Source organism: Ranitomeya imitator, chromosome 3 (genome assembly GCF_032444005.1).
Source record: "Ranitomeya imitator isolate aRanImi1 chromosome 3, aRanImi1.pri, whole genome shotgun sequence".
In the NCBI taxonomy this organism is placed as follows: Eukaryota; Metazoa; Chordata; class Amphibia; order Anura; family Dendrobatidae; genus Ranitomeya; species Ranitomeya imitator.
The window spans coordinates 668,851,172-668,864,708 of NC_091284.1; the positions used below are offsets into that span (position 1 = coordinate 668,851,172).

At 41.2% G+C, this 13,537-nt stretch overlaps 1 protein-coding gene across 1 annotated transcript in view; it reads right to left on the reverse strand.

Annotated features, from left to right (window-relative positions):
- The window catches only part of ADCY6 (adenylate cyclase 6), a 299,518-nt gene that overhangs the window by 33,922 nt on the left and 252,059 nt on the right, over positions 1–13,537 (reverse strand). Inside the window, exon 11 of the mRNA XM_069758332.1 lies at positions 7,051–7,076. Coding sequence (XP_069614433.1) covers positions 7,051–7,076 — 26 coding nt within the window. The remainder of the gene's footprint in view (positions 1–7,050; positions 7,077–13,537) is intronic.

A 13,537-nucleotide genomic window follows, 5' to 3' on the forward strand; every position in this document is an offset into this window, starting at 1 on the left:
CACCCCAGACTGCGCCTGTCACCTCGCTTTCACACATCGCCAGGACAGGATGGGGAAGACAGGATCTGAGGAGGGGAATGGGGTCTGTATGCAAAGTCTGGATCAGAACAGGCCATCAATCAGCAGAAATGTTTCCTGGATTTCTGTGGAGCAGACGGTCCATCCATGTATATAAAAGACAGCGCTCTATGTACAATCCCTGGTTGCTCCGCGCACCGAACAGGGGGCCCCTATAGACCAGCACACTGCTCTCCTGAAATACTCTGTGCTGCTGTCACCCTGCTCCCTCCACCACATATCTCCCAGAATCCTTGCTACCTGCCATCCTCGGTGACTGTCTACTTGTCAGTATAAGGCTGCTTTCACACTAGCATCGGTACGGGCCCGTCGCAGTGCGTCGGGCCGACGTACCAAAGCATGCTGTGAAAGAAATGCCCGACGTGGGCAGCGGAAGCAGTCTTACGACGCTTCCGCTGCCCCATTGCAAAGTCCGGAGAGGAGGGAGCTTTTTTTGTGGCGACGGTTGCGACGTGTGGCAATACGTCGCAATGTGTCGGTAATGTTAGTCTATGGGGAAAAAACGCATCCTGCAGACAACTTTGCAGGATGCGTTTTTTCTCCTGAATGACGCATTGCAACGTACAGCCAACAACGCTAGTGTGAAAGTAGCCTAAGGCTGCCGTCACACTAGCAGTATTTGGTCAGTATTTTACATCAGTATTTATAAGCCAAAACCAGGAGTGGGTGATAAATGCAGAAGTGGTGCATGTTTCTGTTATACTTTTCCTCTAATTGTTCCACTCCTGGTTTTGGCTTACAAATACTGATGTAAAATACTGACCAAATACTGATAGTGTGACGGCAGCCATACTCTGCAGTCACCAACAAAATGGCTGCTCACTGGGTTCCTGAATATCATCCTCTCTTATCCCTTAGCAAACACCCAGAAGGGGAGGAGAGGAGACATCACACACGTCAGCAGACTCTGCCCATAATTACTGCAGTGCAGTAATGTGAGCTATTTGTACACTAGGTTTTTCTGAAATTTCAGCAGCTGCTCCCCCTAGTGTTTAAAAGTGGAAATTCCAAAACTTTTCAAATTATTTTTCATATTTTACTAAATTATAAACAATGATAATATTTTTAAAGAAAATGTAAAGATTAATTCTTTACATTTTTACAGTTGCTGTAAAAAAATTTTTTGGGATGGCACCTTCCCTTTAATCAATGTTATATAATTCAACGTATTTCTCTTTGCAAATCGTGCTTTTGGACTCATATGTCAGTCAAATTTGGTACTCAATATAACATTCATAAAGCATAGACACATAAATAAGGAAAAGAGTTTTCCATACAGCTCTATTTAAATGCCCATATAGCTTATGGCTCTATGTAAAAACCTTTGTGGCTGCTCACAGCCAAATTGTCTACATATATAGTTATAAGATTGCTTGCTATCTCTATATCCAACAACAATCAATAACATTAAAGTGCACAGTGCTAAATGATATTCAATATTAGTGCAAACCATGCTGTAGAATACTTGCAGAGACAAAACCATATTGTGAGGTGCAAAACCAAGCTACTAAATATCTTCTTCTACATCCCCATCAGAAGAAGCTAACGTGAAATGTGCTTCGGGACGCTCCCTGCCAACCAGGTCATGTACACCCCTTGAATTTAGCTGATTTGCCTCCTCCCTCATATCTAGCTTACTATTACAAACCTCCTGTAGCATGCCTGCACTTTAACCACTGCACCTTAGTTATCCTTATTTGATTGCTGCCATATTTAGTAGCTTGGTTTTGCACCTCACAATATGGTTTTGCCTCTGCAAGTATTCTACAGCATGTTTTGCACTAATATTGAATATCATTTAGCACTTTAATGTTATTGATTGTTTTTGGATATAGAGATAGCAAGCAATCTTATAACTATACATGTAGACAATTTGGCTGTGAGCAGCCACAAAGGTTTTTACATAGAGACATAAGCTATATGGGCATTTAAATAGAGCTATATGGAAAACTTTTCCTTATTTACCGTATTTTTACGACCATAAGACGCACTCTTTTTCCTCCAAATTTGGGAGGAAAGTGTGGGTGCGTCTTATGGTTGGAATGTAGCATGTGTGGAGGGGGCAGCAGCTAGTGGGATTGCACTGTGATCCCACTTGCAGGAGGCAGAAAAATGTCCCTGCTGCCTGGAATCAGTGCTGGGGAAACCACTGGTCTCGATGATTAAAGTGCAGTGAATATTCATTAGCCGCTATCCCGCCCACCTGTCAGCTGAGCGGGGAGCAGCAAATGAATACTCCTTTAACAGGGACACACATGGTTTTCCCAGCGCCGGAGGATTCCTGCAGCAGCTGGGGAGATCTGTGTGTCTGGAGGAGGAGGGAGCAGCAGCAAGGGCCAGAGGGGACAAGATCGCTGCGTACCTGGCTGTGCTAGATGCTGAGGCATAAGGACCTGTGTGATGTCATGAAGAGGGCGGGCTGGAGCATCACATGACTGCACAGAGCCCTCCCTCTTCTGATGTCATCACAGGTCCTTCAGACTCCCCACTAGAATCTGCAGGCTTGCTCTTATGATTTGTGCTGTGGAGAGGCAACAAGAGGGAGGGCTCTGTGCAGTCATGGGATGCTCCAGCTTTTCACCTCACCACAGGGTGGCTGGCTGGCATAATTAAAAGGTTAGTCTTTACAACACACAATAAAGCACTCTGCCACTCCTGTGTTGAACTATAACTCCCAGCATGCCATAAGATCTGCAGGACATGCTGGGAGTTACAGTTCTCCCAATGGGATCTTAAAGCACTCCAGTGTTATTTTTCAGTTCTGGAATGGTGCTTTAAATATAAGCCCTGTGCCCCCATTCTTATACTCAACCTCCAGCGTCTTCATATAGTGCTTTACAGACAACACACTGGTCCCGCAGCACCATCTTCTACAGCCAGCTTCCAATATAATAACATACTATTATATATAATAACACCACATATAATAGTATGTTATTCAATTTTACCAAAATGTTTGTTTTTTGCTTCAAATCTTTTTTTCCCCTATTTTCCACCTCTAAAACCTGGGTGCGTCTTATAGTCCAGTGCGTCTTATAGTCCGAAAAATACGGTATGATGTGTCTATGCTTTATGAATGTTATATTGAATACCAAATTTGACTGAAATAAGAGTCCAAAGGCACGATTTGCAAAGAGAAATACGTTGAATTACATAACATTGATTAACATTCAAGAAAGCTTTGCTCCATATAGAAGGTAGGCCTTTTTGAGGAACCTTAGAGAGAAAAAATTCTTTATATGCTCTGGATATTTATCCATTTTTTGAATATGCTTATGGCATGGGTAGAGTAATTCCTGTGTTCCCAGGTCCATATGTGTGTATTTATCCACTGAATCTTTTTAAACAGTTGTGTGTTAATATTTGTTAAATACATTTTTTGAATTTTTTACTTGGCATGTGCTTCAGTTATTTGTAGGTAGTATGATTCGTATAAAGTCTGGTGCCTGTGATCACTACGGATTCTTCAACACATATTACAAAACTGCACGATACAAGGTTGAAGGACCTGACTTTGCAGAATACACAACACAGTGGTCAGTTTGCACTACTTTATATACTCACCATGTCCAACCACTCAATCGACCTGCCACCAGAATGTGCTGCCCAAACCACAGGCAGTATGAAGCACAATCTGGCAGCACGTCTATAGCCTGGTGTATTATTTTTCCGAAATGTTCCAGTGTTTCAGAGATGATATATCAAGCTGGGAACCATAACCAAGCACTACAATAGTCAAGCACCACCCCCAGCCAGCTTTTCCCAGTGCAGCTCTAGGTAACTGACAAGTCTCTTGCTCTAGGACAGACCTGTTAATCACCTGCAGCAGTGTGGAGAGAAGCCTGGCCAGAGACACAGTCCAACTAGTCTCATCTAGTAAAATGACAAAGCTAAAATAATGTTGTTGCATAAATTTGAAATTAGGGATGAGGTTGTGTTCCGATTTAGCCAATCATATTTATACTCTTGACAAATATTAGTCAATGCACACATGCCATTATTTACAGGGTTTTTGACTGACTCCATATAAAGTATAGCTGTTCTGTTCTTAGCTCATTTTCTAAAGCTTTGGTCTGTAAAGTGCTTACAACTCAGCAAAGGAATCTCATTTTTGAAAGCATCAGTCAGGACAAGGGTACAAAAAACGTTTTTCAAGGCATTAGATATACTATGGAAAAATGAGAAGAGGATCATCACGGAGTGGCTCAAATTTGACACAACAGTGACATTAAAATTAGATGTCCCTCAAAAATTGATGAAATGACAATAAGAAAATTGGTCAGGAGGCTGCTAAGATACCTACAGCAACATTAAAGGAGCTTCAGGAATTTCTGGCAAGTACTTGTTGTGCACTGCGTGGGGCAACAATGTCCCATATTCTTCATATGTCTGGCTTGTGGGGTAGGGTGGCAACACGGAAGCGTTTTCTAATGAAAAAGAAACATCCAAACCCAGTTCCGAGGGAGCGAGCTCAGGAGCCGCACAGCTCCCATGATGCCAAACAAAACACCACCCCACAGATACAAGAACATAGACACAATGACCGCCAAACAACAACAAAAAGGGACTGATGTAAAGAACTCTGCTTCCATGTGCTCTCAGACAAAAAGCTGGGAACAAAAACCAATGGGTCCCTTTTTGCAGTCTACTGCTAATATAAAAACACCTGGGCCAAATATATGTTGTTCCTGGAACCAAGAATAAAAAAAAAGGGGAAAGACTTTGTGGTGGTGTCACCCAGACCTATGGGGGTTTTGTATCAAAGCATGAGTGCTGTAGGGGCACCTCGGTGTTATGGAGACGGTAGTGATCACCATGTAGCACCTAACAGGATAGGGCCCCACTGAGAGGTTTGCCATGATGTGGTAGTCGGGTTATACTAACGAAGAACCTCATGATCTGTTTTGAGCATTTTGCTTAGCTGCAGTAGATCAATGTATTACAGGTGTATGTGCAGTCCATATCATTTTTTCTAGAGTTATAGCATACAGTAGTATATAGTGGCCACAACATTGGGAGGCGCTAACATAGCAACTTTCGATTATTATTATTCATTTTTATAGCACCATTTATTCCATGGCGCTTTACATGTGAACGGGGCAAATATAGACAAGTACAATAAACATGAGTAAAACAAGGCACACGCAAGTACAGGCGGATAGAGGACCCTGCCCGCGAGGGCTCACAGTCTACAGGGTGAGGATACACTAGGTGAAGGGAAGAGTTGGTCATGTGGCGGTTCAGTATACTGGGGATCACTGCAGGTTGTAGGCTTGTCGGAGGAGGTGGGTCTTCAGGTTCCTTCTGAAGGTTTCAGTGGTAGGTGAGAGCCTGATGTGTTGGGGTAGAGAGTTCCAGAGTATAGGGGAAGCACGGGAGAAGTCTTGGATGCGGTTGGGGAAGAAGAGATGAGAGAGGAGTAGAGAAGGAGATCATGAGATGATCGAAGGTTGCGTGTAGGTAGGTAACGGGAGATCATGTCACAGATGTATGGAGGAGTCAGATTGTGAATGGCTTTGTATGTCATTGTTAGCGTTTTGAACTGTAGCCTCTGGGCAATAGGAAGCCAGTGAAGGGCCTGGCAGAGAGGAGAGGCTGGGGAGTACCGGGGAGACAGGTGGATTAGTCGGGCAGCAGAGGTTAGGATGGATTAGAGTGGTGCTAGAGTGAAGGCCAGAGAGTAGGAGGTTGCAGTAGTCGAGGCGGGAGATGATAAGGGCATGTACTAGTGTTTTTGTGGTTTCATGGTCAAGGAATGCACGGATCCGGGAAATGTTTTTGAGTTGAAATCGGCAAAAGGAGGCAAGGGCTCGGATATGTGGCTTATAAGAGAGGGTAGAGTCAAGGATCACCCCGAGGCACCGAGCGTGCGGGACCGGGGAAAGTGAGCAGCCATTGACATAGATGGATAGGTCGGGTGGAAGGGTAGAGTGAGGTGGGGGAAAGATGATGAATTCTGTTTTGTCCATGTTCAGTTTTAGAAAACGAGCAGAAAAGAAGGATGAAATAGCAGACAGACATTGTGGAATTTTGGTCAGTACGGAAGTGAGGTCGGGTCCAGATAGGTAGATCTGCGTGTCATCAGCGTAGAGATGATATTGTAAACCGTGGGATTCTATGAGCTGTCCCAGGCCGAAGGTGTAGATGGAGAAGAGTGGGAGTCCTAGAACTGAGCCTTGGGGAACACTGACAGACAGGGGGCGAGATGAGGAGGTGGTGTGGGAGAGGGAGACACCGAATGTCCGGTCTGTTAGATATGATGAGATCCAGGATAGGGCCAAGTCTGTGATGCCAAGAGATGAGAGAATCTGTAACAGGAGGGAGTGGTCCACAGTGTCGAAGGCAGAAGACAGGTCTAGGAGGAGGAGGACAGAGTAGTGTCGCTTGCGCGGTTAGTAGGTCATTGGTCACTTTAGTTGGGGCAATTTCAGTTGAGTGATGTGTTCGGAAGCCAGATTGTAACCGGTCAAAGAGGGAGCAGGAGGAGAGGTGGGAGGACAGTTCAAGATGGACATGCTGTTCCAATAGTTTTGAGGCATAAGGGAGAAGGGATATCGGGCGACAGCTGGACACAGAGGATGGGTCGAGGGAGGGTTTTATGAGGATAGGTGTGATTAATGCGTGTCTGAAGGATGAGGGGAAGACACCGTTTGTAAGTGAGAGGTTGAGGGGAGGGGAGACATGAGTGGACACAGAGGCGAGACATGAGTGGACATCTTCCACTGTGATTTGGATAGTAACAGCCCAGCTCCACACCATTGCCCTTCTGATTTGGAAATAAAAATACAAACCGGTTAACTTATAAGTGATCATTATCATTCATACATAGTTTATGCTTCCTTTAACGCCATGTGATGTTACATGAGTTATAGAATCGGGTTTGGGCGTTACTTCATCACACCCAAGAGTATTTTTGGAAACACTGCATACAAGAGTGATCTGCATTAAAAGTATCTTGTGTCTTTTACTTACTTGTCTTTGCTTGATTCATCAATGCCCTGAGAAAATGAAAGACAACAGCAATATTATTCCTCTACAGCAATTATGGTCTATTATACTTGTGCATTAACATTATTCTGCAAATTTCACTCGCAGCTGAGTGCCAGTAAAAGGTACACAAGATAAGATTTGGACTGAAGCAAGGATATTAACTAATGTGATGATTAGGTTAAAGTCTTGGGACAGGTTCCAAATTAGACCTTGTTCTAATGTCTTTAATAAGCTAAGGCAGAAATCCACAGACCTATTCTTTGGTAAGGATTTCCATGCCCTTGGCTTCAACACAAGATTATTTTTCGATAGAACAGAGTTTCTGTGTGGGTACTGAATACAGAGCTCATGTTACTCTGAGACTATTCATATGGATGCATACAACTGAGTTAGGCATTTTATAAAGGTAAATTGCACTACTTCCATCCCAAATGCAGATAGAAAACGCCAACATTTACCGTAGCTTTCTCCATATATTAGTCAGCCTGCAGTACCCTGAGGAAGGAGTCCATGGTATTCATAAGCGGAGGGCATTCCCCGTCCGCTGCTGACTGACAGCTGTCTCCCAACTATTCTCCATTAGTGCCTGCAGGGCAAGGTTAGCCTGCAACTCATGAATACAAAGAACTCCTGGTTCATGAACACTTCAACTAATAACATGAAGAACATCACGCTCATCTAACAGGCACAACGTTGAAATGTGTTTGTCTGTCGAACTCCCTTCTATAATATTTAGTGTATGGTGACAAATTCCCTTTAATAACGTCCATTCAAAATCAGCCTTAAGACAAATATATTTCGGATGATATTAAGTACCAGGTTGCTACCATGTCTAAAAATTTGAGAAAGAAGGCTTCAGACGTCCTACTCTCCCAGTGTTAGCAAAACCTTCACAGGTTACTACTGCCCCATGCAGCATGGCTCCATAAAGAGCCAAATCTAGGACAGAGCAGGCTCCTAAACAATGATTGGAGAGAAACCGTATTACAGCCAAAACTACTGGATAGTTCGCAAGTAATACCAAAATATGTGCCATACCCAAAACTCATTTTCAATATTAAATGACCTACTGGGTCAGCTTTCCAGTCATATCACATGTATCATCTATATAAGGGTCAGCAATCTGGTACCATTGTCAATCAGCAACTCACAGCAAATTCTGATAGTCACAGGAACCATAATGGGTCATATACATGATTCATTGTGCTATTCTTATGAATATGTCACATGTGCCATTTATGCTTTGTTGTCAAGAAGGAAAAAAAAAAATCACACTGTGTTAATTCACACGACCGTATTTTCCGTCCAATGTTATTCAATGTGGCAGCATAGATGAGAGATTTTTTTTTTCAGTGAACAAACCTGCATGTTAAAAAATACATTTGCAGCATGCACCAGTTTCTTCAATAAATCGGATGAGGCTCACCCATTCAGGTAAAAAGAAAATGAGATACCATATAGAGCCACAGTACAGCATCCGATTTTTACAGATATACTTCAATTCTGTAAAGGTTTTAGTAAATGATTAATAGCTGCTCCTGTAAAACATGGATTGCAGGAATATTGCTATTCTTTTAAAACTGAAAAAATATTGCTTTGTAGCAAACAAAAATATTATGATGGGGGAACAAATCTCATTCCCTTTTGGCAAGGCAACTTACAGAAGATAGAGGGAAATCTTCGCACTTAAAAGATAATAGAGGAACAATCCTTTATGACCCCACTAAAATTACGAAGATCTTCCACCACTATTTATCCAAATTAGATTTCCTTAAAGGGCATCTGCCACCACATTTGATCTATCTAAACTATTAATATGGGTATACAGGTTATAGAATGCTGTAAAAAGTCCAACTTTGTCACAGATGCCTTGTTGCTGAGAAATCATCTTTTATCACTTTATATAAATGATCTCTTCCAGACTCTGGGGAGGATGCTGTCTGGAAGATAACTCTGGAGGCAGAGTTATCTCCAGGCAGCGTCCTCCCCAGAGCCTGGAAGACATCATTTATATAAAATGATAAAAGATGATTTCTCAGCAACAACACATCTGATATGAGACAGACAGGTGGGACTGTTTTCAGCATTCTGTAGCCTGTATGCCGATATTATTTGTTTATATATTTGTTTATATAGGTCAAATGTGGTTACAGATTACCTTTAATGACTAGAACAGAAGAAAGAAATCATTCAAACCTTCCTTCAGCAATGTAGACTACCTACCTTTTCTGTGAAAACCATAGCGTCCCTTGATAAACAAATTATAAAAGAGGAAATATAGGACTTATTTAAATTACTCCCTAAAGGTAGTTCACCTGGTCTAGATGGACTGAACTATTTATACTATAAAACATTTATAGCACTCAACTCCCCAACTAACTACTCCATATAATGACTTTCTTACGGTTTCTCCAATACCCCTTACTATGCTTCATTCATATATCACCCTCATTCCAAAACCAGGAAAAGATCTCGGACATTGAACTAACTCCAGGCCCAGAGCCCTTCTTAATGTAGATTTAAATATCTTCACTAAAACATTGGCATTATGTCCATCGACTTGGCTTCCCCACCTGGTCCACAAAGATCAGGTGGGAATTATACCTTGCAGACAGGAAGGTGAGAATACAAGAAAAGTAATAGACCATCTAGAAGTAGTAAATAAGATGGAGAGCTCGGCATTTTTACTTCGTTTAGATGCTGAAAAGGCCTTTGACCGTTTAGGGTGGCCATTCATGTTTGAAACTTTTAATCAATTCGGACTGTCGGGGCCATTTGCTATGGCTTTGAGAAATCTATATTCCCAAACCTCAGTGTCGATAAAACTTCCACACGCACAATCCCAACCTTTTTCAATTCCCAATGGCTCCCGCAAAGGTCATCCTTTCTCCTCCCCTAATCTTTGTTTTATGTATAGAACCGCTAGCTGCAGCCATACGCCTTGACCCAAACATTCATGGAGTGATGGTGAGGAATGTAAATTATCCCTATTTGTGGATGATGTTTTATTGACATTATTAGAGTTGAGCGAATTTGCTTGGGTCCCTGCTTATTTGGCAAGCCATAGTGCTTACCGAATAAGTTGCAGAGGGAACCCGGCTTCCTTCTGCAGCTTATTCAGTAAGCGCTATAGCTTGACGATTAAGCAGGGACCCGAGCAAATTCACTCAAAAATTAGACATTATTACAATTGCATATTACCTTCCCAAGTTTACACTCAATGTATTGACTAGATTTTTAAGCTAATTAAAAGATAATTATAACTATAAGAGGAAAGATACCTCTAACATACTTAGGGATACGACTGACATCCAGTTACAAAACAATATACCACCATAATTATGCTCACCTGTTCACAGAAGTTATGTGATTACTTGTTATGTGGAATGGCCTCCAAATATCACGGTTCGGAAGAATTTCAGTGGTCAAAATGACCATACTCCCGAAGCTCTCTATCTCTTTGATATGGGTTTTATGCTCAAAAAAGTTTCCCATTTACCTCCGAACATTCCCCTCTGACCTCTTTTCTGTTTAAACCTAGGTTGCCTGATAGTCTGAATAATAACCAGACTAAACTATTAGTTAATAAACAACTTTTTGCTTCGCAGATATCGTGGATAGACATTTCAAGATTCTTTTACCTTTACATAGTTTATTCACCAATTATAATCTACCTGCCAATTCCCACTATCGATATTTGCAGATCAAAAACTTTTTTTATACGCTCGTCTGAACCGATCCTCAGGATAATCTTTATTTTACACACGTGTTGTTACGTAAAGAGGATCCTTCAGCTCTTCTGAATGCCTGTTTTATTTGTAGACATTTGTGTTCCATATTCTATAACAATTCTGGAGAATCTTTTTATACAATTTGTAACTTATGTAATTCCTCCTAAAAATGTATGATTACATCGAGAAATGCCTGCTGCTAGAATCTACACACTGACGCAGACCAACTTTTGACCAACTATCCAAGTTTATACGGGTTGCAAAATTGTTGGGAAGAAAAACCCACAATATAACTTAAAACTGACAAAAGTAATTTTCAATTACCGGTACTTGAAAATTAGTTGATAGTCAGTAAATTTAAATTGAAAATTACTTTTGTCAGTTTAAAGTTACTTCAGTGACCGTTGTGTTTTTTTTCCCTTCTACTATCACTTAAGACTAAAGTACCAACTATTTTGTCCACATTGGTAGCTGGACCCCTAAACAGTAAAGGCCTCAAGGCAATGGGTCTTATTGCCCAAACTAGAATCCAGACCTGAATTAATGCCAGAATTATTGTATAGCAGGGGTGTCAAACTGCATTCCTCGAGGGCTGCAAACAGGTCATGTTTTCAGGATTTCCTTGTACTGCAGAGGTGATAATTTAATCACCTATACAAATAATGAGTTGGTGATTAAATTATCACCCGTGCAGTACAAGGAAATCCTGAAAACATGACCTGTTTGCAGCCCTCGAGGAATGCGGTTTGACACCCCTGTTGTATAGTATAGTATTGTAATAAAAGGCTTTAGTTCAGTTAGGAAATGACATTAGCGGGGACCTGTTAGAAGATTCATGCTAGCTGATCTACAATCAGCACTAATCGAACCGTAGGTGCACAATTATAGCCAGAAATCTTCTACACTGAAATGCCACATCAATCAACTGGAGAAGGATGAGAAGAAGCTGGCTGGGAAGTACACTGAACTAGTTACCTGAAACACGGATTTCCTATCTGAAATTTCAAAATCAAAGTACCTGTCTCTTATGAGGAGAAAATAAGAGAAGCATATCTGGCCACAATGGCACAGCCAATGCGGACTTATGCTGCCAGTGGGTGTAACGGCACGAATCTGCTGACAGGTTATCTTCATGTTGAAAAATGTAGCTAGCATCCCCTTCCTAACTAAACTAACATTTTCCTAGAAATGCAAACAGTTTCCATTTATTTCTAGACAGTTATGTTTCCGTAAATATCAGAATCCCTTTTATGTTATTATTTTTACTTCTGTAAGTTCTCACTAGAAAGTTCTTGTTTCAAATGGGTTGTATAATTAGCATTCCATCACGCCATCCAACATGCTAATAGGGCCAGCTAGTATGTTAATCATTGGCATTGGTGTATCTCTGCGCACTCAGCATGCGTCATCCCTACCCAAAGGGCATGGGAATGGAGCAATGGGATAAAATGCTGAGCCTTTCCAAAGAGCAACATTTGTTTTCAGGCATAGAGTTAAACAGCAAAAGGAATAATGTCAAGAGGTTGCAGGTTTTTTTAGAAAAAAAAAATAGGAAGGATAAAAATCACAATCCGCATTTAAAATTGGTAATGCAAAATGATCAGAATCAGAGGAATGAAAGCAAGCCCTAACCAGATTATATATAATCATAGCTGTACATGCCTCATTACTAACAGATCTGTTATTTTATAACCACAAAAAAACGACCATTACAATGAACTGTCCGAACACACAAATATTTTTAGATATTTCTATTTATTAAGGATAGTGTTTTTCAAACAGAGAAAACAAACCGTTAAAAATATCCGCTCTTTATAGTGCTGCCACAGACTTCGAGTAATTAGTCACGTCTAACAATAGTTTATTTATAACTCCCCATCATGCAAGCAGTTTCCAAGCACACATCTGTTCATACAAACTGGTATGCTACAGAATATCACAGGAAACAATTAAATCACGTAGAATTCTGGCCGGTCATCCAGAACTGATGTCACTTCTGGCACGGCACAAGCCCAAAAACTTGTTTGTAAACAGAAAATTGATATGAGCCAGATCTCGAGAGCATGTCACTCCTCAATGCTTGCTGAACTACAAATTTAAGTCTATAAAGTAATATATAATATATATAAAGTCTATAAAGTAATATGTATATATATATATATATATATATATATATATATATATATATATATATATATATACACACACACACTGCTCCAAAAAAATAAAGTGAACACTAAAACAACACAATGTAACTCCAAGTCAATCACCCATGAGTGCATTCAACCTGTCCAGTCATGAAGTATCACCAACGGGGAATCAATTTCTCCTGCTGTTGTGCAAATAGCACAGGCAACAGGTAGAAATTATAGGCTTAGGAAGACAACCCCTGTAAAGGAGTAGTTCTGCAGGAGATGACCACAGACTCTGTTCTGACCCTTTTCGGCTGTTTTGGTCATTTTTGCATTTTTTCATTGCTCTCCTCCCTAGAGGTACTGTACAGTAACATGAGGCAATGTCTACAATCCACAGAAGTTGCTCAGGTAGAGCAGCTCATCCAGGATGACACATCAATGAGGGCTAAGGCAAGAAGGGTAGCTGTGTCTGTCAGCACAGTGTTCAAAGCATGGAACAGATACCAGGAGACAGGCCAGGACATGTGGAGGGGGCTGTAGGATGGCAAAAACCCAGAAGAACAGCTACCTCCTCCTTTGTGCAAGGAGGAACAGGAGGAGCAG